The sequence below is a fragment of the Bos mutus genome, chromosome 21 (assembly GCF_027580195.1).
Source record: "Bos mutus isolate GX-2022 chromosome 21, NWIPB_WYAK_1.1, whole genome shotgun sequence".
Lineage (NCBI taxonomy): Eukaryota > Metazoa > Chordata > Mammalia > Artiodactyla > Bovidae > Bos > Bos mutus.
Window position 1 is genome coordinate 33,461,420 of NC_091637.1, and position 26,284 is coordinate 33,487,703.

Sequence of the window (26,284 nt, forward strand, 5' to 3'; positions counted from 1 at the left end):
TGCAAGGAAATCAAACAAGTCAATTCTAAAGGAAATCAACCCTGAGTATTCATTGGAAAGACTAATGCTGAAGCTGAAGCTCCAATACTTTGGCCACCTGATGCGAAAAGCCGACTCATTAGAAAAGACCCTGGTGCTGGGAATGGTTGAAGGCAGGAGGAGAAGGGGATGACAGAGGACGAGATGGTTGGATGGCATCACCGACTCAATGGACATGAGTTTGAGCAAGCTCTGGGAGATGGTAAAGGACAGGGAAGCCTGGCGTGCTGCAATCAAAGGGCTCGCAGAGTTGGACACAAGTGAGCGGCTAAACAACAACTACAAGAGTCTGGGCTCACTGAAATAATTTTTTTCATTTGTATCTCAGCTATCTGGGGCCAGTATCCTGTGTTTTTCCCATAAAAGAAGATGTTGGAGGTAGGGGCTTAAGGGCTTTGAAGAGGCATGGAGATGGAATAGCACATGTTTGATAAATAGATGTTTGCTGGCCTATGCAGAGACAATGGGATACAGAGGGGTCTCATCTCTGTCTCTAAGCCCATATTCTCTGCAGATGTCCCTGGTGATTCCTGAAACAGGCCCTCTGTTTAAATTCTTCAGCAGTTAGAGGGAAGGTCAATTTTTCCCAAGGCTTTTGGGCTTTGATTGTTTTCATTTTTAAATTATCTGCATTCTAAAGAGATATTTTGGGTGGCAGATTTTGCTCTCCTACAGGACTTTGTCCTAGGAGACGGCTCTCAGCCAGCTCCGACGATCTGTTCCAAAGAAGTAAGGGAAAAGCTAGGGTTTATATCAATCTTTTTTTTTGCTGGGAGAAGGGGGATGAACATGTAGTCAAACATAAAAAGATCACTGCTAATCCCAAACAACAGACACCTCAAGTGAATGGTTTTAGTGTTTTTCTATATATGTTGTTGTTTAGTCACTAAGTCCTGTCCGACTCTTTTGCGACCCCATAGACTGTAGCCCACCAAGCTCCTCTGTCCATGGGATTTTTCTAGGCAAGAATACTGGAGTGGGTTGCCATTTCCTTCTCCCTGGGATCTTCCTAACCCAAGGACTGAACCCTTGTCTCCTGCATTGCAGGTGGATTTTTTACCGACTGAGCCACCAGGGAAGTTATGTGTGCAAGAATCCGGGGTCATGGAAATTTTCCCTTAGATATACATCGTATCTAGGGACCAGTACAATGCAAATGCTTCCTGTTTTTCTTCATCCTGAAGTCTCCTCAGGGTGCATTGAGGGAGGGAGTCCCCTCAGGTGGGTGACCACAGTGGCTGACGCTTGATGTTGTAGAACTGGAATGATGGGTTACATTCTTTTGTTTACAGTACTGAGTCTGGGAGGAGCTGTGTGGGCTGGAGTCAGCCGGAGGAGGCTGACCGCCCTGTCAGCTTCTCACTTAGCCTTGAGCTGGTGATTATAAGCTGGGTCCCAGGGCCCCAGGGCCAGAGTCACCTGCTGCAGTACGAGCAGAGACAGCAGCAGCTGTGGGGGCAGCATGCTAGCAAGGGGGCTTCCCCTCCGCTCAGCCCTGGTCAAAGCCTGCCCACCCATCCTGAGCACAGTGGGGGAGGGCTGGGGCCACCACAGGGTGGGCACTGGAGAGGGAGCTGGCATCTCCACAAAGACCCCTCGCCCCTACAGTGAGATCCCCTCCCCTGGTGACAATGGCTGGCTTAACCTCTACCATTTCTGGAGGGAGAAGGGCTCACAGAGAATCCACTTTCGCCACATCGAGAACTTCCAGAAGTATGGCCCCATTTACAGGTAAGCCTGGCAGAGGATTGGGGCTGGCGGGATAGGGAAGCCTGTGGTGGCCCCCTCCCTGAAAGGTCTGCCCTCCCCTTCCAGGCTCTGGTTCACCTCTGACTTTATTTCTTCCTGCCTGGCGGTGGCAGGAGTAGAGTTAATGCTTCCCAGACAGTGGGTTCACTTCCCAGCCCTGAGGCCTCAACAGTCCCCGGGCTCTACACCCTTAGAAACTTTGGGGAGGTGGGGAGGCCAAGAAAATAAGCCCCGGTACCTCCATTATCTGCAGGACACTTTGCAAGGTGTGGTTGTCATCCCCATTTTCAGAGGAGAAGGAAGTTCAAAGAGGTTAGGACTCTAGCCCTGATCACTCAGCTAGAAGACTGTCCTGCTACCCGGGGTGCTGGTCTTGCCTCCCCTTGGCCTGTGGGACTCTGAGTGGCTGATTGGTCCCTTCCACTAGGCCTGGCTGCTGTCCCTCTTCCCCAAACATCTGCCTTGCTTCCAGCCAGGAGGGAGAGCCTTTGGTCTTTTGGCCTCGCTGTACCCCACCTTCTTGCCCTGGGGTGGGGGTGAGGTCTGGGGGCTGCCCTTGGGAGGGAGGCCTCACTTGTTCTGGTTTAGCAGTTTCTAAAGTAGGTGGGCTTCAAGAGACATTTGGGTTCCTTTCTGAGAGCATAGGTGAGGGGGATTAGAGGTGGCAAAGATGATGGCTGAGGGCAGGGAGGAGACACCAGGAAGTATAATGCTTTACTTTTACTTTATTTTTTTATTTTTGGTTGGGGGGATGCACCGCGTGGCCTGTGGGATCTTAGTTCTCTTCAGGGATTGAACCTGTGTCCCCTGCAGTGGGAGCACTGAGCCGTAACCACTGGACTGACAGGGAATTCCCCCTTTTACAGTTATAAGTGCTTTTTTAGAACTGGTTGGAGACAGGGCACCCGCTTAGCCCCAGGCTGAATGTTAGATTTGGAAGAAGTTTGCTCCTTAGTCTCTCTTCTTTGTCTTTCTGTCTCTTTCTCTCCCTTCTAAGCCTCTCTCCCCAGTCTTACTTCATGAATTTTTTCATTATTCCCTGCTTCCTCCCCTCCTCCTCCTTCCTGTTCCTAGCCCCTTGTAGGAACTCTTTATTTTATAAAGTCCCTATTTTCTGAGTCACTTTCATCTGAGTCTTGCAACCTGTCCTTAAATTTGGCATTATTCCTAATTCACAGATGGGAAAACTGAGACCCAGAGAGAAGGGTCTTGCCAAGGTCACACAGTTCATCAGGGCAAAGCAAGGGCTGGAACCCTGATTGTTTGGCTTCCAGTTCGGGGTGTCAGGCTTCCCAGGGGGCGCTAGTGGTAAAGAATCCACTTGCCAATGTTGGAGATCCAAGAGATGCAGGTTTGATCCCTGGGTCAGGAAAATCCCTTGGAGGAGGACATGGCAACCCACTCCAGTATTCTTGCCTGGAAATCCCATGGACAGAGAAGCCTGGTGGGCTAGAGTCCATGGGGTCGAAAAGAGTTGGACATGAGTGAGCATGCATATTATTATATTATTCAGGGTGTCAGTAGTCTAACTATAGCCTTGAGATAACAAACTTCTAAATGAGCATGAGGAATTTACAAGTTTCATGGACTTTCCCTTAATACAAGTCTGTTCCTGTTCTTTATTCAATAGTTTAGAAAAATTGATATCAAATACAATCTCAGTTTTGATAATATTTATGTACCATTCAGAATATGAATGTATTTATATGCTATTTTGTGTTGTCCTATAATAATGTACCAAGGACTTCTTTTCTCTTTTCTCTCTTTAATATAATTTTAAAAGGCAGCATAGTAGCCCATAGTATGGATAGCCATATATTTTTCAGCTAGCTTTTAAAAGTGGATATTTAGACCACTCTAGGTTTTTTTTTTTTTTTTAACTATTAGACATCCTTATACATTTTTTTTTTTCTATGAACATTTTCATCCATCAGGCATCACTGATGTCAGATAGCTGCCTTGGGCTAGATTCCCAGAGGTAGAATTGATAATAACAATAGCAGTTCAAGGACTTTGCTTAGCTGTTTTTAATGGAGTCAGTGGTTTGAGGATGTGTGGCAGCTGGAAAAACACTGAGGGGATTTTCTGGGAGGCCATGGTGGGCCAAGGAGACTTGGGGAAGATAGGCCTGGGCTCTGTGGGTTAGTGGCTAAAGCCATGCTCTCTCCCACTCCCCAGCCTAGTCTTCTCCCCTCCCCCTCCCTCTCCATTCTCAAGGAAGAGGGAGGAAGAGAGGGGAAGGAGGGTAGAGAGAGGGAGAGAATGAGAATTTGGCTTATACTTGTATGCTTTTATGTTTTACCTTGAAGTGTATCTTGAATTAACTTTCTTATGCAAAAGGCAGATACAAGTCAGAAGCAGAATTTTCTGTTGTTTCATGACAGTTGTACATTAATTCTCTGCAAAGTGCCTTAAGGTATATTTATACCTGGGGCTTGATGTTTTACCTCAGTTTTATTTTAATAGTGACAGAGTACTTTGTTGGGCCTCTAATTCCTGGGGGAGGGTGACCAGTTCCAGAACTTCAATCCTAGAGCTTAGAAGGGACTGCCTGGCCTGGTGTGTGACCTGCCCAGCAAGCTACATGGAGTCACTCTAGTCCAGGGTTACTCCCAGCTGCCATGAAAGTGCCATGTTTCTGAGCTCTGCATAGGTGAGAGGGTGGAGGGTGCTGAGAGTGTAGACACACAGGAAGAATGAACATTGGAGGACCTGATGATCCAGGGGAGGCCCTGGGTAGGGGTGGGCTTGGTCCTGAGGATGTGCAGGAGCCACTGTGATGATAAGATGAGCACGAAGCTGTTACTTAGAGAATGTCTTCCCAGGTGGCACAGTGGTAAAGAATCTGCCTGCCAATGCAGGAGACGCAAGAGACGAGGGTTCAATCCCTGGGCAGGAAGATCCCTTGGAGGAGGGCATGGCAACCCACTCCAGTATTCTTCCCTGGAGAATTCCATGGACAGAGGAGCCTGGTGGGTTACAGTCCATAAGGTCACAAAGAATCAGACTGAGCACAGATACATGCAATAGGAGCCACACTCATAGATTTCATATCATCTTATTCTTCAGCAATCCTGTCAGGCAGGTACTGTATTTATCTCCACTAAAGAAACTGAGACTCAGAGGATGAGACTAAAGTCATACAGTGAGGAAACTATGGGCCAGGATCCACTCCCAGGCCGGTCTGCTCCGTGCTGTCAGCCGCAAAGTGGTTACAGAGGAGCTGGGTCCTGTGCCCTGATTGTGCAGGGTCTGCAGGACTCTCCTCAGATCCTTACCTCACAGCAACCCTCTTCTGCCCCTCCAGGGAGAAGCTTGGCAATTTGGAGTCAGTTTATATCATTCACCCTGAAGACGTGGCCCATCTCTTCAAGTTCGAGGGATCCTACCCAGAGAGATATGACATCCCGCCCTGGCTGGCCTATCACCGATATTATCAGAAACCCATCGGAGTCCTGTTTAAGTGAGTCCTGGGTCCTCTCCCAGGGGCTGGAGGGAGATGCTGGGTGGCTGGAGCAAGGGCAGAGGCTGAGGGTGAGATGCTGGGACCGTGCTTGTCCTGCCCTTTCTGTTAACAGCTGGGCCTCTAGACAAACCCCTGTCCTCTTCCTGCCTCCATCAAACAGATGATGGGGAGGGTGAACTGCCCTGCCAACCTTCAGGAACATGGTCAGGAAGAAGATCTTACTGAGTAATTAAAGGCCTTGAAAAGTTCTCATTCATTGGTTCATCCAGTAAGACCCATTTTATTGAGTGCCTCCTATGTGCTAGTCCTGGTGCTGAACTCTGAGTGACAAGTAGGGTGGAGCCCTGCCCCTAGGAGAGTCCCTTATAGTCTAAAGGAGCAGTAAGAAGCATGAACAAATCAGTGTATCTAAATGCATAGATACCATTTTCCACCAAATTGCTCATCAAAAAAAGGAAATGTGACCATAACAAGTGTTGATGAGGATATGGAGCAGCTAGAGTGCTCCTAGCTTGCTAGTGGGACTGAAAGCCGATGCCACCACTTTGGAAAATGGTTGGACATTACTTCCTGCAGTTGAATGTTTATAAAGCAGCCATTATAAACCCATGCTTATAATGCAGTCATTCTGCACTCAGGAATATACTCCAAAGAATACCCGCACCTCACCCACTGAGACGGATATGTACTAAAATGTTTGCAATGCAGTTGTTCATAATAGCAAAAACTGGGAAATCACCTAAATGCAGAACAGGAGCATGAAAAGAGTGACAGAGGCAGACCCCAGTCAACAAGAACAGACTCCGTGTCTCACACAATACAGATGATACAACAATACAGAAGATACTAGAGATATAAGCTGAGTGAAAAAAAGCAAATCATGACAGCTTTTATAAGAAGTTGAAAACAAGCATGCATTTTTGTTTTATTTTATTTTTCAACATGCATGTTGAAAAGCATGCATTTTTAAAAAGCATGTTTTGGAAATATATGTTGATCAGATAAAACTGGAGAAGGCAATGGCACCCCACTCCAGTACTCCTGCTTGGAAAATCCCATGGATGGAGGAGCCTGGTAGGCTGCAGTACATGGGGTCGCTAAGAGTCGGACGGGACTGAGCGACTTCACTTTCACTTTTCACTTTCACGCATTGGAGAAGGAAATGGCAACCCACTCCAGTGTTCTTGCCTGGAGAACCCCAGGGACGGGGGAGTCTGGTGGGCTGCTGTCTATGGGGTCCCACAGAGTCGGACACAACTGAAATGACTTAGCAGCAGCAGCAGCAGCAGCAGCAGCAGCAGCAGCAGCAGCTAAAGCTATTTACAAAAGCAAATAAGAGATTTAGGTTGGGAGGCAGGGAGGCAGGATGTGGGAGGACTGGGTTGGCATCTGAAAGTTATCATCAAGTTTCTAGTATTCATGTTGGACTGTGAGTTTATAATAACATTCTTGTAAGCATAAAAAGCCCCCAAATAACAAAGAGGGCTTTGCACAGATCTATTTTCAAGAATGGGCGTAAGTTGAGAATAGGAATGGATATTAACCCAATTCTGGGCACCTGAGGTTCCCCACCAATGAAAGTAATGAGACATTGGGGGTGCAGAGGTTGGTCAGCTGTGCCCATGCAGGCGCCAGAAAAGGTGATGTAGAGGGACCCTTGAATGGTAGGAGGTGAGACTGACCAGGAGGAAGTGGAAGTGGTGGGGAGGGCAGGCCTGCAGCAGAGGCCAAGACTAGAGGGCTTGACAGTTACTTAAAGGCTCTAAGAATAGGATTTCCATCTTGTTTAAAGCAGCAGCAGCAGCAGCAGCAGCAGAGGGAGTAGAGCACGGTTGGGGGTTTGATCTTCACCCTTTTTTTTTCTGTCACACAAGCCTCCCTATTCCCTCCCCTCTGTCCCGCCCAGGCCAGGCAGAAGCTGGGAGGAGGGGAGGGTAGGGAGGGCTGTGGATGTGAGCAGTGGACTGTGAGCTGTGGCTCAGCCTCCTGGGAAAGCCTAGTCAGTTCCCTCTGTGTTTGCCAGGCCTGGGGTTTGTGACCATGAGGGCCTGAGGGCCCATGTTTTCTCAGGAAGTCAGGAACCTGGAAGAAAGACCGGGTGGTCCTGAACACGGAGGTGATGGCTCCAGAGGCAATAAAGAACTTCATCCCACTGCTGAATCCAGTGTCTCAGGACTTCGTCAGCCTCCTGCACAAGCGCATCAAGCAGCAGGGCTCCGGAAAGTTTGTAGGGGACATCAAGGAAGACCTGTTTCACTTTGCCTTTGAGTGTAAGGAACTTGAACCTACCTGGCCACAGTCCTGGGGATGGGAGAACCCAGCATCTCACCTTGAGACCCAGAATAGACTCTGAAGAAGTGTCAGGATTGGTTTCTGGGAGGAGCCACTGAACACATTCTCTGTCATCAGCTACCGGGGGGAGAGCTGCACGCTCTCATCTGATTCATGATATGGGGCCAAGAATTTCTAGAATGTGGGTCCCTATTGCCCCTTTCCTCCAAAAGCCAGGGTTTGACTTGGCCTTTCATTCAGCAAATCTCTCTCTCTCTTGGGACAGAGACCTTCCCTTTCAAGTCTGGGAGGGGAGGGGAGGGTTGGGTGGGTTATTGAAACAGGGTATTGGAGGATGTGTAGGAATTTTCCAGATGGAATAAAGAGGTTGGGCAGTATAGGCAGAGGGAACAATACATACAAAGGCCCTGTGGCTTGATAGGGATCATGTGGTCACTGCAGGAGATTTGGAGTGCCCAGGGTTTGGCATAAAATTCCTGACCCAAGAGGCAGGAAACCCTTGGGGGTTGTTGTGACTTCTTATGACCAGCCAAGTGGGCCCTGGATGGCCAGTTACTGGGGATTGATGTCCCCCCAGACACCCATCTGACCTGTTCCAGGAAGTATTTAGCCACTCTGGTCAATCATAGATGAGAAGTCTCTCTTCCCAGGAGGAAAGCTGAGAGGCTGCTGGGGGGTGCTGTTGGAAGCGGGAGAGGGCAGTTTCCTCCCAGTCTGAGCCTTTTCTCAGCTGTGCTGGAGGCTCTGCCTCCCACTTGAGGGATCCCTTTTAGGGTCTGTCCCATGACCCTCTGAAGGGCCTGACTGACTGCCACAAAGGCAGTTTTCCTTACTCCTGCAATTTCAGCCCTTTGGGACTCAGCTGTCAGTTTCTTTACTGAAGGAGGCTGAGGTTGGATGCAAGGGCTCCCATGTGTTGGGGAGGGGGGCGATGGTTTCCTGGGAGCTGAGGCTCTCAGATGGTCAGGTTGGATGAGATTCTTCAACTTTGCAGCCATCACCAATGTCATGTTTGGGGAGCGCCTGGGGATGCTGGAGGAGACAGTGAACCCCGAGGCCCAGAAGTTCATTGATGCCGTCTACAAGATGTTCCACACCAGTGTCCCTCTGCTCAACGTCCCTCCAGAACTGTACCGTCTATTCAGAACCAAGACTTGGAGGGACCATGTAGCCGCATGGGACACAATTTTCAATAAAGGTGAGGGCTGTACCCTGGGCAGTCACAGGTGGAAGCCAGGAGAGCCCTGTTTGCCTCTGGAGATGGGAAATCCAGGCCTGGGTTGGAGGGTTGAGGGTTGGGGGAGTGGGGAGAAAGACACAGAGGGAGAGAGAAAGTCAGTTGGGAGCCTCAGACCTTGGCCTGCCGCTTTGTCCCAAGTTATGACTTGCCGTGTAGAAAACCCATGGATGGCCATCGGGAAGGCCCAGGAACCCCTGCATATGGTATGCAGAAAGCTGGCTCCTGAGGATGATCAGATTTTTCTGGAGAAAGAGGATTAAAGAAGTCTGTCATATTCTTCCAAGGAGCCCAGGATTCCCAACATGGGTTAAAGACCAGCATTTCAGACATGGCTGTGCTTGGTGACAGAGCAGGGCTTCGGTGACAGGGATTCGTAAAGGGTGGAGAAGGCTGACTGGGATGTGGTGATGATGCCAGGTCTGGAGTTAAATCCTGCCTCTGCCCTGACACCCTTGTGACCTTGTGCAAGTTATCATCTTAGATGGACTTCTGTTTCCTTATCTGTAAAATGGGCATGATAGCACTTACCCTAAATAATAATTTAAAAAAACCACAACAGGTATGAGGAACTTTATAGAGCATGCTCCTCAGAGAAACAGCAGCCAAGAAAGTGCAGGGCTCCAGAATCCTCAAGCCCTTGTGCTCTTTCTTGCCCCTCTGCAGAGAGCCTCGCTGCTTTTTCTTTTTTTTGGCCATCTTGAAACATGTGCGATCTTATTCCCCTGCCCAGGGATTGACTCCGTGCCCCCTGCAGTAGAAGCATGGATTTTAACCCCTGCACAGCCAGGGAAATTTCTGGCCTCCCTCTGTTTTCTTTCTTCCTGCCCCACAGCTGAAAAATACACTGAGATCTTCTACCAGGACCTGAGACGGAAAACAGAATTTAGGAATTACCCAGGCATCCTCTACTGCCTCCTGAAAAGTGAGAAGATGCTCTTGGAGGATGTCAAGGCCAATATTACGGAGATGCTGGCAGGGGGTGTGGACACGGTGAGGACCCAGTGAGGTGGCCGTAGAGGTACATCCGGTCCCTTCCTGCGCCCTTTCCCCACAGCCTTCCTCATTGTCTGAAACCCCGGTCCATGAGGGCTCCATCTCCCTCTCCTGACCCCACTTCCTAGATGCTAATCTTCTAGGAGGGCGAGCTCAAGTCAGTCATCCACTGAGCGTGCCTTGAGGCTGATCCACCTTTTTTTCTTTGCCAGTGAAGAGGGGGTGACTAGGTACAGGTGGGTGACAAAGCTTACTTGGTATCAGGAAGGCAGGCGGGATCTCAGAGAAGCTGGGAGCCAACCAGTGGAATTTGCCCTGGGCTTGCCCTCCAAATCTTTTTGTTGCCTTCCATGCCCCCTCTTCCAGACCTCAGTCCCCCTTGATGCCTCCAGTGTCTGAAGGCATCATGCATGGTGTCTCCCAGAGGTCCACAGGCAGAATAATATCCAAGAAACTTCTTTTTCAGTATTTATTTTATTGTATTAATTTGGCTGTGTCAGGACTTGGTTGTGGCACGTGGATCTTTAGTTGTGGCCTGTAGGGTCTGGTTCCCTGACCAGGGATTGAACCCAGACCCTCTGCACTGGGAACGTGGAGTCCTAACCATTAGACCTTCAGGGAAGTCCCAGAAGCTTCTGTTCTTGAATGTCAAAATTTCTCTGTCCTGTGTGCCTTCCCTTTTCCTAAACCTTAAACTTCCTCAAGCCAATGTGATGGTGAGGGTTAATTCATTAGCGTTTCTTGATTGCTAGTTACGATTCAGGCCCCAAGACTATAAAGATGAATACAGCAGACCTCAAATATCCTAAATGGCTCAGACGGGAAACGTGTATAAGTTTGTGAGAGGTGCCATGACAAAATAGTACAGACTGGGTGACTTTAACCACAAAAGTGTAGCGGCTCATAATTCTGGATCAATGTGTCAGCAAGGTTGCTTTCTTCTGAAGCCCCTCTGCCTGGCTTGTTGATGGCTGTCTTCTTCCTACATCTTCACATGATTTTCCTTACTTCCTTCTTTTTCTTTTCAAAAAAATATTTATTTATTTGGTTGAGCCAGGTCTTAGTGGCAGCATGCAGGATCTTTAGTTGCAGCATTTGAACTCTGATTCCATGCTGTCAATGTAGGGGGCCTGGATTCAATCCTTGGTTGGGAAACAAGATCCCACATACCTCAACTAAGAGTTCCTGTGCCGCAACTAACACTCCCTTTTCTTCTTACACGGACACCAATCCTATTCGATTAGGGACCCCCCATATGACCTCATTTTACCTTGTTTAGTAGCTAAGTTGTGTCCGCTCTTTTGCAACCCCATGGACTGCAGCCTGCCAGGCTCCTCTGTCCATGGGATTTACCAGGCAAGAATACTGGAGTGGGTTGCCATTTCCTCCTCCAGGGGATCTTCCTGACTCAGGGATCGAACGGTGTCTCCTGCATTGGCAGGCGGGTTCTATAATGCTGAGCTACCAGGGAAGCTCTCATTTTACCTTAATTATCTTATTAAAGGCCCTCTCTCCAAATACAGTCACACTGTGAGGTGCTGGGGGTTATGACTTCAACATATGAATTTGGGAGGGACACGATTCAGCCCAGCACAAGGAGGCAGCATGGGCCCAGACGACCACCTCTTCACCTTAAAGGGCTGGATGACGAGGTACTGGGTACTGACAATGCTAAGAAGAGGGGAGAGACCAATGTGGCCTTACAGGACAGGGAGAGCACTCCACAGAGTAAAGTCAACTTGTCTTCCCTCTTGTGCCAGGAGGAGAGAGAGGAAATAGCATTTCAGGACTGGGGAGAAGCAGGTGACAAAGCCGCTGGGTGAATAACTTCATTTCCTAGGTATTCTATTTGCGTTGTGCTCTAACCTCCAGTGCAGGAGTTTCCATTCCTGGGCTGCAGATGGAGGCTTTGAGCATATTTTAAACATAGTTCATTGTCAGTCATGTAAAAGGGATTCCCCCCTAAAAGCTCACCTGCACCAGAGCAGCTGTTATTCTTGGGTAATATTTATTAAGCAAGCACTATACAGCAAGCAGGATCCTAAGCTTTTCACATTAACTCTTTTAACCCATTTAGCATTCACAAACAACACTTTGCAGTATTTTACTGTTCCCCTTTGTTGAGATGAGGAAACTGGGGCACAGAGAGGTTAAGGAACTTCATTAAGGTCACACAACCAGTAATTCAGGTGAAAGTGAAAAGTGAAAGTGAAAGTCACTCAGTCGTGTCTGACTCTTTTCCACCCCATGGACTATAGCTCACCAGGCTTCTCTGTCCATGGAATTCTCCAGGCAATAACACTGGAGTGGGTAGCCGTTCCCCTCTGCAGGGATCGAACCCAGGTCTCGTGCATTGCAGGCAGATTCTTTTACCATCTGAGCCACCAGGGAAGCCCTAACTTAGTTGAATACAGCCAGTAGTCCCTCTCCTCATCCTGCAAAAGCCATGTTGGTCTCTCCTCTTTTCTCAGTGTTGTCAGTACCTGATGCCTCGTCACCAGCCCTGTTACTTATTAAACAAGTATCTCCTGAGTACCCACGCTGTGTTGGGCCTTGGAAAAAATGAGACAATTACATGCATTTGATCTGAGCCTTGAGGGAGGGGTACACACCTGCTTCCTAGGCTGGGAAGGGAACTGTAGGAAAAGGGAACAGCATGAGGAAGATTTCTGGGCTTCAGGAACTGTGTGTAGCTCAGGGCGGCTGGAGCATGCTGGAGAGAGGTGGCAGTGGGCTGGGAGCAACCGGCAGGTATTGGAGGGGGTCCATGGGTCTGGTCACAGCCTCTGGACTTGATCTGGGGACTCCAGGGATCCAGGCAAGAATTTCAAGCTGGGAAGTGACTGGATGGCATTTTTTCACAATTGCTTCCACTGGGAGGAATAAGAAGCACGTCCAAACCTCTTGGACCAAAATATGATCCTTGGCAAGTTAATATGCCAACACCATGTGTCTAGCCCTAGGTCATATTCCAGTTCCATCACTGAAGAATCTGTACTATGGGGCCTGAGGAGGATCACTCATACCTCCAGTGAAAGTTAACACTCACTACATTAGCCCTGAGATTAGCTGGTCAGTCTCAGTATAGACCACATGCTAATTGCAACTCTGACATAAAACAGGTCTGGTTGTTCTGGTTTCAGCATTTATGAGCCTCACTTTATGCTATACTACTATAGGCAGATGCTACATTTAGGGGGAAGTTCTACTGGGGAGCTGCTGCTGCTGCTGTCACTTCAGTCATGTCTGACTCTGTGTGACCCCATAGAAGGAAGCCCACCAGGCTCCCCCATCCCTGGGGTTCTCCAGGCAAGAACACTGGAGTGGGTTGCCATTTCCTTCTCCAATGCATGAAAGTGAAAAGTGAAAGTGAAGTCACTCAGTCGTGTCCGACCCTCAGCGACCCCATGGACTGCAGCCTACCACGCTCCTCCGTCCATAGGATTTTCCAGGCAGGAGTACTGGAGTGGGGTGCCATTGCCTTCTCTGCTACTGGGGAGAGGGCTGCTCATTTAACAGGCATTTCAAGAGGAATGGCAGTCATCAGGAGTACAATCATTACAGAAGTAGGATTTGGCCTCTTAAGGCCTCTGGAGTCCTTTGGAAGAAGGCATTAGTTATATGGCTGACCCTCTACTGGCGGGGAAGATGGGAGGGCTCTGGTGACATGAGTGGGGAGGGCAGGGATAAGTGCTGCCCCAAACATTCCTGCTTGGACCACAAGAAAAGCTTCTTGGACATTTGCCTCAAAAAAAAAAAAAAATTTATTTATTTGGCTGCACCAGGTCTTTGTTGCAGCAGGCAGGATCTAGTTCCCTGACTAGGGGTTGAACCTGGGCCACCCCTGCTTTGAGAATGCAGAGTCTTAGCCACCAGATCACCAGGGAAGTCCTGACATTTGCCTTCTGAATTGTGTTTTGCTTTATGTGGATAGTGGTTTCTGGATCCCTGGACAAGGGTGAGGGGAAGTGTTTGGCAATGAAAATTTAGCATGGGTCTAGATGCCCCATGAGTAACCAGCCCTCTGGGTTTTCTGCACCCCCACACTCTCCACCAGACATCCATGACATTGCAATGGCACTTGTACGAGATGGCACGCAGCCTGAATGTGCAGGAGATGCTGCGGGAGGAGGTTCTGAATGCCCGACGCCAGGCAGAGGGAGACATAAGCAAGATGCTGCAAATGGTCCCACTTCTCAAAGCTAGCATCAAGGAGACGCTGAGGCAAGCCCACTCCCACCTATGCCTGCCCCGCCCCACCCCACCCCCTCAAATCCCTGGGCAGGGACAGGGTGCTGCCTGAGCACAGGGTTACAAGGATGGGCTGGTGGAGAAGATGGGTAGCAGGAAGTGAGGAGTCTGGGGAAGACAGCTGGGAATGGGGAGGAGGGGTCCTGCCTCCAGACCACCACCCCCCGCCAGGGTGTGCAGCTGGAGCTGAGCTGCCATGCTGGGGGCTGGGCCTCTGTCCAGGCCTTGGGGCATCAGCTTCTGAATGCTTTTCACTGGCAGACTCCACCCCATCTCCGTGACCCTGCAGAGATACCCTGAAAGTGACTTGGTTCTTCAAGATTACCTGATTCCTGCCAAGGTAGGTGTGGCAAGAAGGCTGCAGGCTCTGTCAGTCAGACAGGGGAGGCCAGGGGCAGACTGCAATTGCATAAGATAGTGGCAAGGGGGGCTTCTGTCCTGCCTTTCTTCCTGGGGCTGGCTGGTGGGGTCCTTGGCAGCAGTGGTCCCAGTGTGAATGAAGGGCAGAGGGGATGGTCACAGTGGACGGTGGTTTTGGGATGTTGCTGGACTTCTAGGTTAGGAGGGAGATTCCATGGGCTGCCTGGGTTTCTGAGGGTCCTCTGGGACTGAGGAAAAGGGCAGGACAATCTCTTGGCCCGTCCCCAGCCTAGTGTCATCGGTGGTACGCATTGGATGGACGAGGCTCAGGGAGAGGTGAGGCCTTATTCAAGATCACATAGTGGGTATTATGCTGTGCTGGTATTGTTCCGGGCTGTGAGGAGGTAAGGCCTATTCAGACCTCGGCTCACCTTGTCCTCAGACACTGGTGCAAGTGGCCATCTATGCCATGGGCCGAGACCCTGCCTTCTTCTCCAGTCCGGACAAGTTTGACCCAACCAGGTGGCTGAGTAAAGACAAAGACCTCATCCACTTCCGGAACCTGGGCTTTGGCTGGGGAGTGCGGCAGTGCGTGGGCCGGCGGATCGCCGAGCTGGAGATGACCCTCTTCCTCATCCACGTGAGTCTGACCTGGGGACATCTGTCTCCCGGGACTTGGTCTCCCCTCCCCAACAACCTCCTGCGGTCTCCTTTTGGGGCAAATCCACTCACCATCCACGGGTGCTCCCTGGCCATAAGTTCCCACAGAACTTATGATGGAAGGGGGGTGGGGTGGAAAAGGTTTCATAGAAACCAAAGTGAAAGCCTGAACCAGGGGGACAGAGGGCTAGTGGTATTTTCAGGCTCTGCACAGGGTTCAGTAGGAGCTGGAGGGAGACCCACTTGGAGCATCTCACATCACACGCAACTGCTCCCAGGTGAATGAGCCTGGGCTGGGGGAGACAGACCCACCCCGCCTCTCCCCTAAGCCCACTATCCCTCTTTCTCAGATTCTGGAGAACTTCAAGGTTGAAATGCAGCATATCGGTGACGTGGACACCATATTCAACCTCATCCTGACGCCGGACAAGCCCATCTTCCTTGTCTTCCGCCCCTTCAACCAGGACCCGCCCCAGGCGTGACCGGAGAGGGCGGGCACTGCCCTTTCCACCAATCCAGCTAGCTGGGGTGTGGGAAGACGGCCCGAGGGGGTGGGGCCATGGAGGTACCCGCACCTCCATTGCTCGCTCAGTCCACACCTCTTGCACCTTTCTGGCTATGTCTGACCAGATGAAGCTGGCACTCAGGGGTCAGCTGCTTCCACTCAGCTGAGGCACCCCTGTCTCACCCTACCTCTTCCCCTTCTTCGCCCATCCCATGAAGGCAATAAACGAGTGAACGCTGCAAAGTGCTTTCATTTTCCATCTGACCCCCTAAGGTAGTCATCACACTTGGAGAGATGCTCTCTGACCCAGGTCAGCAGATAGATCTGAGTATGAATGGAGAACTGCTGCCCTTGAAGCCATTTCTGCTGGGACCCACCCACCTATAGCAGCTCAGGAGCCAATAGGCTCCACCTCCCTGTTGTCCCGTTGCTTATGAGGCAGAGCAGATGGAGGGCTATTGCCATTGCACCCCTGGAGCAGCTGGCATAGGGATAAAGAACTTGGCAGAGTTCTGTTGAGAGAACAGGGCAGCCTGAGAGGTTGTGGGCCAATCCTGGCTCCCGGGGCCCGCCTCTCATGGGTGAGGCTCCCACAGTGCTCTGCTTGGCTGAGCCTTGGGTGGGAATTCCCTGTGGGGCCATGAGGACTTCCTGCCAAGGGCCAGTGAGAGTCTCGAGCATGATGTCTGGGGATGATGTGGTGAAGAGGATGTGGGTGAGGGGCTGGTGTGAGGTGACTGATTCTGGGAAGAAGAGGCCCGCATGCTTCCTCTACCCCACCTGACCACCCTTTTCTGGACTTCCCCAGGCCTTAACTTCCTGCCCCAGTGGGATGGGCCCACAGGTCCAAGCTCTGGGCATTAGGCAGGGAGACTGGGGCAGTCTCTGGTGCATTATTTGGACCGCCTGACAATGGTCTCAATTTTAACCCTCTTGGCCCCCTCTGAGTTCTGTGACTCCTAACTTGACCAGGTACCTGATCCTCCCTGGCCCTTGGCTACCCAAGTCCAAGTCAGGCAGACATAGGGGGCTAGTGCTGCTCAGGATAGCAGCCCAGATGGCTTGGCCTCTTCTACCAGGATCTGCAGGTTCTGAATTCACTCTTGGAGCCTTTCTGCTTTTCCTCATCACAATCCTCTTCCTTGTTGTCTTTATCCTTCCTGCTTCCTTTCCTTTCTCCAGGCTTGAGTCAGTTTTGCTTGGAAATGTTAGAGTTGGAGGGCCTTACAGTCACAGATGTTAGCCCAGAGAGGTTGCTTGAGTCACTCAGGGTAACACAGCAGGCTTGTAGCTAGAAGCCAGGCCTTCTAACTGTCAGTGGAGGGCTCCTTCTTCTAGCCCCTTCTGCTTTTCTGTCCCTGGATGTGTTTAGACACAACACTACCAGCTCAGCCTATCCCTCGTGAATGGAGTATTTCATACTAACACGTAACTGATTGTCACAGGCAGGCTTCAAGTCTTTTGCTTCCCAAGAAACAGATAAACCAAACTTGAAATAAAGGATTTCAGATATGATACATGTTGAGGGGCAGGTAGAAAATCCCAGCCTCTCTTACCAGCTGACCTCTGGTGGTCTCAGTTCTTTTGGAGGTCTGAATGGGACTTGTCTCCCTGGCTCCTGCTTTGAAAGGCCTCTTCCCTCTCCCTGCCCACCCCTGTCCTGAGTCCACTATGGCATTGGACTCTCTAAAGAGAGTAGCTCCTGGGACAGGCAGGAGGCTACAGGGCTACAGCAGAAGGCCCAGACCCAGAGTGGGGTCTGGAAGGAGGAAGCTTAGGTACCCCAAGCTGCCCTGCTCTGGGAAAGGGGTGAATGCTCACTGACATACAGCATTTAATAAAGTCATTTTAAGGGGGTGGGGCTGCGACTCCAGCATGCAGAGGGGGTGGCCTGCTAGGAGTCAGTCTGTTGAGATTTCGAGAGCTTTTTGAGCTTAGTCTCTGAGCTGGGCATCAAGGGGTCCAACTTGGAGGGTTGCGTTTGGTCCTTGGAGGGGTTCTGTGGTGGCAAAGCAAGATGAAGTGAGTATGCCCCTGCCCCTAGAGGAATGAACCAATAAAATGCATCTTTCTTGGAAAGTCATGCCTCAGACAATCCGAAATCCAGTGGGTCATGACTTCTCAAATATTTCCAAACTCATTTAACCACAGTAGGTCATACCTAATTTTTCCCAGAGTCTTCAGGGCTCAGTGGGTGAGTCTACTAAGGTAGCCTGGTATTCCTCCCACCCCCCAGCCCCCCATCCTTTTCAGATCTGGCCAGGAGCCAGGAAAGAAGCAAAATACTGATAATTCAAGAGCAGGAGCAATCAGGGGGTTTGCTTTGTGGGGCTGGGTGGCCCAGGGCTGAGCTTGAGGGGCCTGTTTGTTCTTGGGAAGCTGGCAAGGTTTCTCTCTGGCAGCACGATCCCATCTCTGGCAGGTCTGCAGCACTGCACTTGTCTGAGAAGGGCATGTTCACTGGGGAATCTTAGGCACTGTGCGGTGGGGTGGGGCCACAGCTACTCTGCCCATGAGCAAATCTGGTCCTAAGGTACAGCCAGTGCCAGGGCATTTGAGAAATGCCCTGTGGGCAAGCTGTCAACCACAGCCACCTCATTGGTGATACTCATCACTACCTGAAGGGGAGGACATGTATTGGCAGGATTCACTTCCCCTTAGACCAGGGGCATTGAGATGGGGCAAGAGCTTCAGCTGGTAACTCAGCAGAAGCTGAGCCTGGGTCTTCTGACTACCAGCCAGGAAGCAGGGCCCCCTGGACAGTTTTTCTCAGGGTCTAGTGACTCTGGAGGTGGTGTGGCTGCCAGACCCTCCACCCAAGCCCCGAGAAGCTCCCCCATGGGGATCGCTCACGGGCACGTCTGTGGCGACTGTTGGAAGGGTGCCGCAAACCATATTCTTGTTCCTGCAGCCGGGTGGCCAAGTCCTGCTTCTCTCGTCCCCAGCGCCGAGCTGAGTCCTCTAACTATAGACATGAAGAGGCATAGATGGAGAACCACCAGGCAGCATGGCCCCTCCCTGAGAGCTAGGACAGCCTACCTGAGCCTGCTCTTAGGGGAAAAAGCAAAACTCCGGTTCATGTGGGCTAGCTACTACCTTCCCAAGAGACCTCAGGGTGACAAGAGTGGGTGAAGAGGGACTAAGTGACAGCTTGACTATGACTGATGGATCTTCTCTTAGTTTCACCAGCGGACTGAGCCCAGACGCTATTACAATGGGTCCAACCAATCCTCCACCATGGGGCTCCAGCCCTCCTTGTACATACGGGAAACCCTGTCTCACCTCTACCATTGTCACGAGTTGAGCCCCCAAACTCCTCATTCACTGAACCCCAAACCTGATCACACAGGGAGCCCTGATCCTGATTACAAAGTGAAAGTGAAAGTCGCTCAGTTGTGTCCAACTCTTTGCAGCTCCATGGACTGTAGCCTACCAGGCTCCTCTGTCCATGGAATTCTCCAGGCAAGCATACTGGAGTGGGTAGTTGTTCCCTTCTCCAGGGGATCTTCCCCACCCAGGGACTGAACCCAGGTCTTGCCACCAAGGAAGCCCCCTTGGTCACAAATGGAGCCCCACCTCTCCTGACACACAGATCCCAGACCCTCCTCACAAACTGAGCCACCACCCTGATCACACATGGAGCATGGACCCAGTCACACACCAAACTTGGACTCTGGTCCAAGTGGAGCCCTGACCCTGGATGCAGACTGAACCCTGACCCTCCTCACTGAGCACAGACGTGGTCACACAGGGAGCCCTGACCCTGGACAAACACTGAGTCCTGACCCTGGTCACACATGGAGCCGCAACCCTCCCCACACACTGAGCCCCAACCCTCCAAACACATGGAGACCTGACCCTTCATACAAGGAGCCCCAACCCATGTCACAAATGGAGCTCTGACCCCAGATGAAGACTGAACCCTGACCCTCCTCACTGAGCCCAGACATGGTCAAACAGGGAGCTCCATCCCTGGACAAACAATGAGCCCAGATCCCGGTCACATATGGAGCCCTGACACTGGTCATATACAGAGATCTGACCCTCCAAACACACAGAGCCCCCACTCTCGAGGCTTTACACATGGAGCTTCAACTCTCCTCACGCTCTGAGCCCCAACCCTCTTCTAACATGCAGACCTGATCCTTGTCACCAGTGAAGCCCCAATTCTTCTCACATAGCCCTAACCGTCCTGAAACACAAATCCTGGTCACAAAGCAAGCCTTGACCCTCTTCACACTTGGAGTCCCAACCTCCTCATACAGGGAGTCCCGACCCTAGCAAACACCGATCACCAGTGCCAGACACACACAGAGCTCTGACCTTGGTCACACAGAGAATTCCCACCCTGGTCATGCATGGAGACTGACCTGGGCCCAAGCCTACTCTAACATGCAGCCTTGACCCTGGTCACAAAGGGAACCCTGACTTTCTTCACACACTGAGCTCTGACACTCCTCACACAGGAAGTCCAAACCCTAGACCAAAACTGATTACTGAGACACCCGTGTCATCCAGCAGTTGAGAATCTGCTTCGCAACGCAGGGGATGCAGGCGCGCTAAGCTCCCACATGCCTCGGGGCAACTAAGCTCGTGTGCCACAACTACTGAGCCCGTGCTCTCCACAACTAGGGTCTGTGCCCTGCAAGGAAAGATCCCGCACGACACAACGAGGACCCCGTGTGCTGCAACTAAGGCCCGAAGCAGCCGAATAATAAATAAATATTAAAAATAAAACCACCCATCACCAACCCTCGACACACACAGAGCCCCCACCCTGATCACACACGAAGCCTTGACCCTCCTCTCATACAGAGCACTGACCCTAGTCACACACTGAGCCACGACCCTCCTCACAGAGGAAATTCCCACCCTGATCACCCCCCAGAGACGCAATCCCCCTCATGCACTGGACCCCAACCCTGATCACACAGGGAGCCCCGACCCTAGTCACACACCAGGCCCTGGTCACAAAATGGAGCCCCCAATCCTGGTCACAAATGGACCCCTGACCCTGGATGCAGACTGAGTCCTGATCCTACACATACACACTGAGCCCAAATGTAGTTAAGTAGGGAGTCCTGATAGTCTAAATACAGGGAGCCCCAGTCCTGGTCATGAACTGAGTCCTGACCCTCCTCACACATACAGCCCTGATCCTTTTCAAACACAGAGCCCCGACTCTGGTCACAAATGGACCCAAACCCTCCTCAAACTTGGAGCCTTGACCCTCCTCACACACGGAGCCCCCAACCCTCCTGAAATATAGAGGCGGAGCCGGGTCTCTGACTGAGTGGAGGCTCTCTGGCCTGTGTGGCCCCTTCACCTCACCTACCTGGCTTTCCAGGGACAAGATCCGGCTCTGAGCTCGTTCCAGCTTGGCCAGGAGGTTAAACTTGTCTGAATTACTGGCAAGGAGATCCTGTGGGCAAAGCAGAAATTCGCACATGGTCCCCGTCAGGGGCTGTAGCTGTGTGAGCTCGGGAGGCCAGGTGACACTGAGGAAGAAATCAGCCAGGTCCAAGCTCCAAGTTCAGCTCCCAATGCAGAGCCCCAGTTGTTGTTCAGTCGCTCAGTCGTGTCCGGCTCTTTGCAGAACCTCAGACTCAGGGCCAAAGCCCCTGTCCAGGGTTTCACACTTGGCATGTGGCTTTTTCACAGCTGTTCTCCCCATATATTTCGAGTGTATGAAATTTTTGTACATCAGTTAAAAATTTAAAAATATACCAGGGAGGGCCTCTCTGGTGGCTCAGGGGTGAAGAACCTACCTGCCAGTGCAAGGTACACGAGTTTGACCCCTGATCTGGAAAGATCCCACATGCTGCCGAAGCAACTAGGCCCATGCGCCACAACTATTGAGCCTGTGCTCTAGAGCCTGGGAGCCGCAACTACTGAGCCCACGTGCCTGGAGCCCACGCTCTGCAGCAAGAGAAGCCACTGCAGTGAGAAGCCTATGGACCACAGCGAAGAGTAGCCCTTGCTCACTGCAGCTGGAGAAAGGCCCCACACAGCAACGAAGACCCAGCACAGCCATAAATAAATGAATAAATCTTTTTTAAGAAAAGATGCATTAATACTAGGGAGCACTAGGTTAGTGCACAGAAGGGAATCTTGAGCTGGGGGGGGGTCTTTCTGTAAAGTAAAGGATCTGTTTGTAAAGTGAGGGTTCCCCGTCTTCCGCTCTTTACCTGGATGTCCGCGCATCGAGGGTGCTTTCAAACAGAACTCACCTCCTGAGAATCCTGGGATGAAGAGAAAAACTTTGCTGTGCCCAGCCCACCTGGCTTGTAATTCCAAATGTTCGGTCTCTGGGTTTGCATAAAGCAGGGACACCTGTAACAGCCTCAGAAGGGGAGGGGCCAGGGACACCCACCTGTGCGGGCAGGGTGCCCCTGGAGTGGCCCGGGGGCTTCTGTCTCTTGCAGGCTCTCTGCCAGGTCTCCTCTTGCTCCCAACTCCCCAGGGTCCACCTGGGATCAGGGAAAGGGTTCTCCAAGGCTGTACCAACCCCAGGAAATGCTCCAGGATGGAGTTCTGAGAGCCCTGTGTGGAGCCCCACTGCAGGCCAGCCAGTGGCAAATGGGCTCAGGGGTCAGCTAGGGGCTTGCTTGCTCTCCCATGATACTAGATGAGGGTAAGGGTGAAGCTTTCAGACTCGTGAGTGTTCTCCAGGGGAAAAAAGCCAAGGCCCAAGAGCTAGAGACTCTCCAGAGATTCCAGGCACACTGAAGACCCTGGGAAACCTAGCTCCTGGTCTGGGGCTTCACCTCGGATTGTGTGGTGAATGGTTTCTGGGCACCTGGTGACCTGGGTAGGCAGGCCCAGGACCACGCTTGTGCTGGTGGCTCTTACCGGCACGGCCTGCGGCTGCAGAATGATGGGGGCTGACTGGTGGCAGCTCTTATCCAGCTCTGCCTGCAGTCTCAAGTTTTCCGTGAGCAGCACTGAGTAGACGTCAACAGGCAGATTCTCGCCCGTAGGACCCGGGGGAAGGCCAGAGGCTGAGAGTATGGGGAAGGCTGTGAATGCGGCCATAGATGTGCATGAGATAGGCTTTCCTGCCTCCGTGTGCCTGGTCCAATCTGCCTCAGTGTTTTCCTTCTTTCTGCTCGTCCTCTGCTCCCCAGCTATGGCTCCCTACTGCCAGTGAGATCAGGTCCACATGCCTCCTGAGGCCATGGTTTTAGGCTCTTTAGAATCTGACCTGGGTGATCTCCCTAATCACTGCCCTGCCCTTTGTCCTGGGTCTGTTTCAGCTCCTCATCTCTATCTTTCCTCCTTTTTCTGCTTCTGGCATCCTTACTCCCTGGGCCAGGGCCTGGCTGTTTCCTTTCCCGAGATTCCCTTCTCATCTCTCATGCTAACCTCAGGGTTCCTGAAAGGCGGGCCCAACTTTCATTGTTTGTTAAAGGCCTTCAAAAATACCCCCCCACTGACACCCCCATGCAGTGAAGGCTGTCACAGGGCTGGGCTTATGGGGGTCTCCAGTGAGGTGGCACAGAAATCCTCCGCTTGGGCTGACCTGATCCCGTGTGATCTGGTTCTCTTTTGCTCATCAGAGCTGCCTCGGATGGGCAGTTCTGGATGGCTTTGGTTAACATTGATGGAGAAAGTAAATCATGGACTTAACCAAAATATTTTTTTTTCTGTTTATTTTGTAGAAGCAGACTCTTTGAAAATGTAGGGAGATGAGCATATAATTTGAGGGAACTGCTGCCTGGCAAAGCCCCACTTTGCAGGTAGCCCATTTCTGTTCACTTGAGTCTCAGAGCTGCTTCTGGAAGGTCAGAGCCTCTTTCTAGCATGGTGCACACGCTGTGTCCCCTCCCTTGTGTTCTGAGGGGCTCCCTGGCAGGAGAAGGGAGTTCAGGGGCCTCTGGAAGTGCTGAGTGTCTGAATGAATGGGGAACTAGCACCCTCTGCGCAGTTTGAAGGTGCTGCTGAAACTGAGAGGCCTCAAGAAGGCAGGGCCTGCAGGGGCGGGAGCAGACTCACGCATGCTGGGCTTTCCCTGCGGCTTGTCCTGCAGGGGCTTGCTCCTCTTGCGCAGCTTGTCCTCCAGCACTTGCTCCATCTTCTCGATCACCTGGAGGGCGGAGCACAGAGGCTGGGCTGGCCCGGGGGCATCACACCTTCCCTTCAGTGGCCGGATCCGGGGCAGCCTGGCCCTTCTGCTACCTGCCTTCTCCTGGTGCCTCACGGTCTCCTCCAGCGCCTTCATCTTCTGCAACTTGTCCTGGTAGTGCTTCAGCAGCGCAGCCTGTGGCTGCTGAGCCTGGTGTAGGAGGAGCAGCTCCTTTTCTCGATCATTCTTCTGATGGTGGTGGGGGTTGCAGAGAGAGGGGAGAAGGGGGAACAGGGGTGCCCTTGGCCCCGAGGGTCCACCCCAGCTCCCCCTGCTCAGTTCACCACTTCCCTGGCCCCCTGGCCCCTATGTCCCTCTCCCTTCTACTTTCAGGTACTCCCTCCCACTTTCAGGTACTCCCTCCCGAGCGCCCTTCCCCTCTGCCCTCTGAGCCCTGGCTTACTAGAGTCAGTTCACTCTGCAAACGCTGCACCTTGTCCCTCAGCTTCTTCATGTCCAGCTCACTCAGCAGCAGTTTCTGCTTCATGGATGCTAGTGGTGGTGGAGGAGCTGGCTCAGGGAGGAGGCACCTCCCAATTCAAATTGGAATACTTGAGGCGGGTGCAGGTGGGGAGGGCAGATGTCTCTCAGTCCTGGGGCTTGAGACAGGACTGGACTCTCAATTTCCTTCCCCGGAGAGACCCCAGGCTCCTACTGATTAGCCTGTGTCCCGCAGCACGCACACCTGGGAGAGGCCCCCACCTCCCTATTCCCTCGGTGGCCTGCACGCCCTCACCCAGGTTCTGGGCCTTGATGGGGCTGGCTGACTCCTCTTCTACCTCCTTCTGGGCCAGCTGGCTTCTCAGCATGCGGTTCTCTGCCTCCAGGACGCTGGTCTGTTTCCGCAGTGACAGGATGTCCTCTGCCATCTTCTGCATGGCCCGCCGGTAGTTGTTCATCTCCTGCAGACCCCGGAGCTCAGAGCTGAACCCCCAGCCCCGTGTGGCTGCCACCCAACATCGACATTCACACTTAGAGGTCAGCGGGTCACTCCCGAGGCCAAAGAACAGAGAGAATCCCAAGCTGTGCCCTCAAGTCTTAGCAACTCCTTGGAGGGGTGGTCACGACAGGGTCTTCACCCCTCCTGGTCAGTGAGAACAGGTCTGTAAATGTGCTCTTCTGGGGGTTACATCTTTTCCTGAGATGCCTTCTAGGGGGGACCCAGGCCTCAGACACCATTGAGGAAGCCCCTGAGCGATGGAGACTTGAAAAGCTCTGGGCCAGCTCTCCAGGGCCTGGCTAAATCAGGGCCATTCTCACCTTCTCCCTTCTCCTTTCTTCCTTCTCTAATCCCTCTTCTTCCTTGAGTCACTGAGGACCCAGGGAAGAATCTTTCTGAAATCTCCCTGAAGGCTCCTTGGGAGCTGCCCCTGGACACCAGCCTCCCAACGAGCCCAGGGGTCTTGAAGGGACCCAAGGTAAGCCTGGGAGACCCAGATAAGGACTCAGGGTCAGTGCTGGGATCCAGCTATAGGATCCAGGGTATGAGGTGGGGCCAGGATGCCAGGCTCTGTCGTTAGGTTAGGAGTAACAGCAATACTTGGAGAAGGCAATGGCAACCCACTCCAGTGTTCTTGCCTGGAAAATCCCATGGACGGAGGAGCCTGGTGGGTTTCTGTCTATGGGGTCGCACAGAGTCGGACATGACTGAAGCGACTTAGCAGCAGCAGCAGCAGCAACAGCAATACTAATATCTGGTGTTCATTGAGCATTTCCCATGTTCTAGGTCAGGCCCACCTCCTTCATTTAGCCTGTGAGGATGGGTTCTATTATCATCCTCATTTTATCGATGATGAAGACAAGGCCCAGAGAGGTGAGTAGCCTGCTTAGTCACAAAACTAATGAGTGGCAGAGTCAGGGTCTGAAATCCAGGCCTGCTGGCCCTTGAATCCTTGTTCTTAAGCACTGTGCAATCCTGTCACGATGCCCCATGTAGGGAAACTTCACAATATTTTGAGAAGTGATGAAAACAGGTTACTACAAAGAATTATGATTTCAACTTGGGAAAAAAAGTTCATGTTTACCCTTGTGTGTACATAGGAGAATTCATAGGTTATATTTACATTATTTGTTTTATAATCAGAAATCCTCTACTGTTATTTACAAACACTTTTGTGAAGGTAGTTTCTTAAATATAAACAGTACAACAAAATAGAAAAGAGAGACTCAAAATGTGAAGCCAGAAAGGTCCGCGGAGAGGGAGGAGGTAGGAGCTAGGTTGGGGGTGGAAAAGGAGGAGGAAGCAAGGCCAGGGGGAGCTTGTGGTCTGTGGCCTTCCTGAGACTGTGCAGGCCTTGCAGGCGGGGGGTGGGGGCTCCAGCCAGGAAGGGGCTCCCAAGTCCTCAGGAAGCAGAGCTCAGATCTCAACTCCCACCTGGGCCCCATGCTGACTGGGGATATGGCCTGGCTCCCAGTCACTGCCTCCAACCTGTTGCATGGTGGGCTGCTGGCTTCCTGGGGCGGGGTTTCCAGACAGCAGGGGCTCATCAGATACCACTTGTCACCTGCTTCTGTCTAGCCTTCTGGCTAGACTGCCTCTGAATGGTGCCAGTGCTGGGCCCATCTCCCTAGCACCTGCCCCAGTCAAATTTTAGGTCTTGGCTC

At 51.8% G+C, this 26,284-nt stretch overlaps 2 protein-coding genes across 2 annotated transcripts in view; one reads left to right on the forward strand and one right to left on the reverse strand.

Moving 5' to 3' along the window:
• Positions 1 to 1,413: 1,413 nt before the first annotated feature.
• On the forward strand, positions 1,414 to 15,798 carry CYP11A1 (cytochrome P450 family 11 subfamily A member 1). The gene is made up of 9 exons (XM_005905795.3): positions 1,414 to 1,770; positions 5,096 to 5,251; positions 7,325 to 7,524; positions 8,541 to 8,744; positions 9,619 to 9,776; positions 13,837 to 14,003; positions 14,292 to 14,370; positions 14,833 to 15,030; positions 15,401 to 15,798. Exons 1-9 carry the CDS (start codon positions 1,502 to 1,504, stop codon positions 15,530 to 15,532), a joined length of 1,563 nt encoding a protein of 520 aa, XP_005905857.1. The 5' UTR covers positions 1,414 to 1,501; the 3' UTR covers positions 15,533 to 15,798.
• Positions 15,534 to 26,284, reverse strand: part of CCDC33 (coiled-coil domain containing 33) — a 26,880-nt gene continuing 16,129 nt past the window's right edge. The window contains 10 exon segments of the mRNA XM_070358630.1: positions 15,534 to 18,424; positions 18,426 to 18,520; positions 20,891 to 20,977; positions 21,929 to 21,961; positions 21,963 to 22,025; positions 22,408 to 22,574; positions 23,551 to 23,641; positions 23,738 to 23,869; positions 24,084 to 24,172; positions 24,417 to 24,582. Coding sequence (XP_070214731.1) covers positions 18,325 to 18,424; positions 18,426 to 18,520; positions 20,891 to 20,977; positions 21,929 to 21,961; positions 21,963 to 22,025; positions 22,408 to 22,574; positions 23,551 to 23,641; positions 23,738 to 23,869; positions 24,084 to 24,172; positions 24,417 to 24,582 — 1,023 coding nt within the window. The 3' untranslated portion in view covers positions 15,534 to 18,324.

Bases quoted from the DNA above. Each gene is read 5' to 3' on its own strand.
- CYP11A1 (XM_005905795.3), top strand. From the start codon at position 1,502: ATGCTAGCAAGGGGGCTTCCCCTCCGCTCAGCCCTGGTCAAAGCCTGC. The intron at 7,525-8,540 runs GTAAGGAACTTG...TCAACTTTGCAG, and splicing joins GTTTCACTTTGCCTTTGAGT to CCATCACCAATGTCATGTTT. The intron at 14,004-14,291 runs GCAAGCCCACTC...TTTCACTGGCAG, and splicing joins AGCATCAAGGAGACGCTGAG to ACTCCACCCCATCTCCGTGA.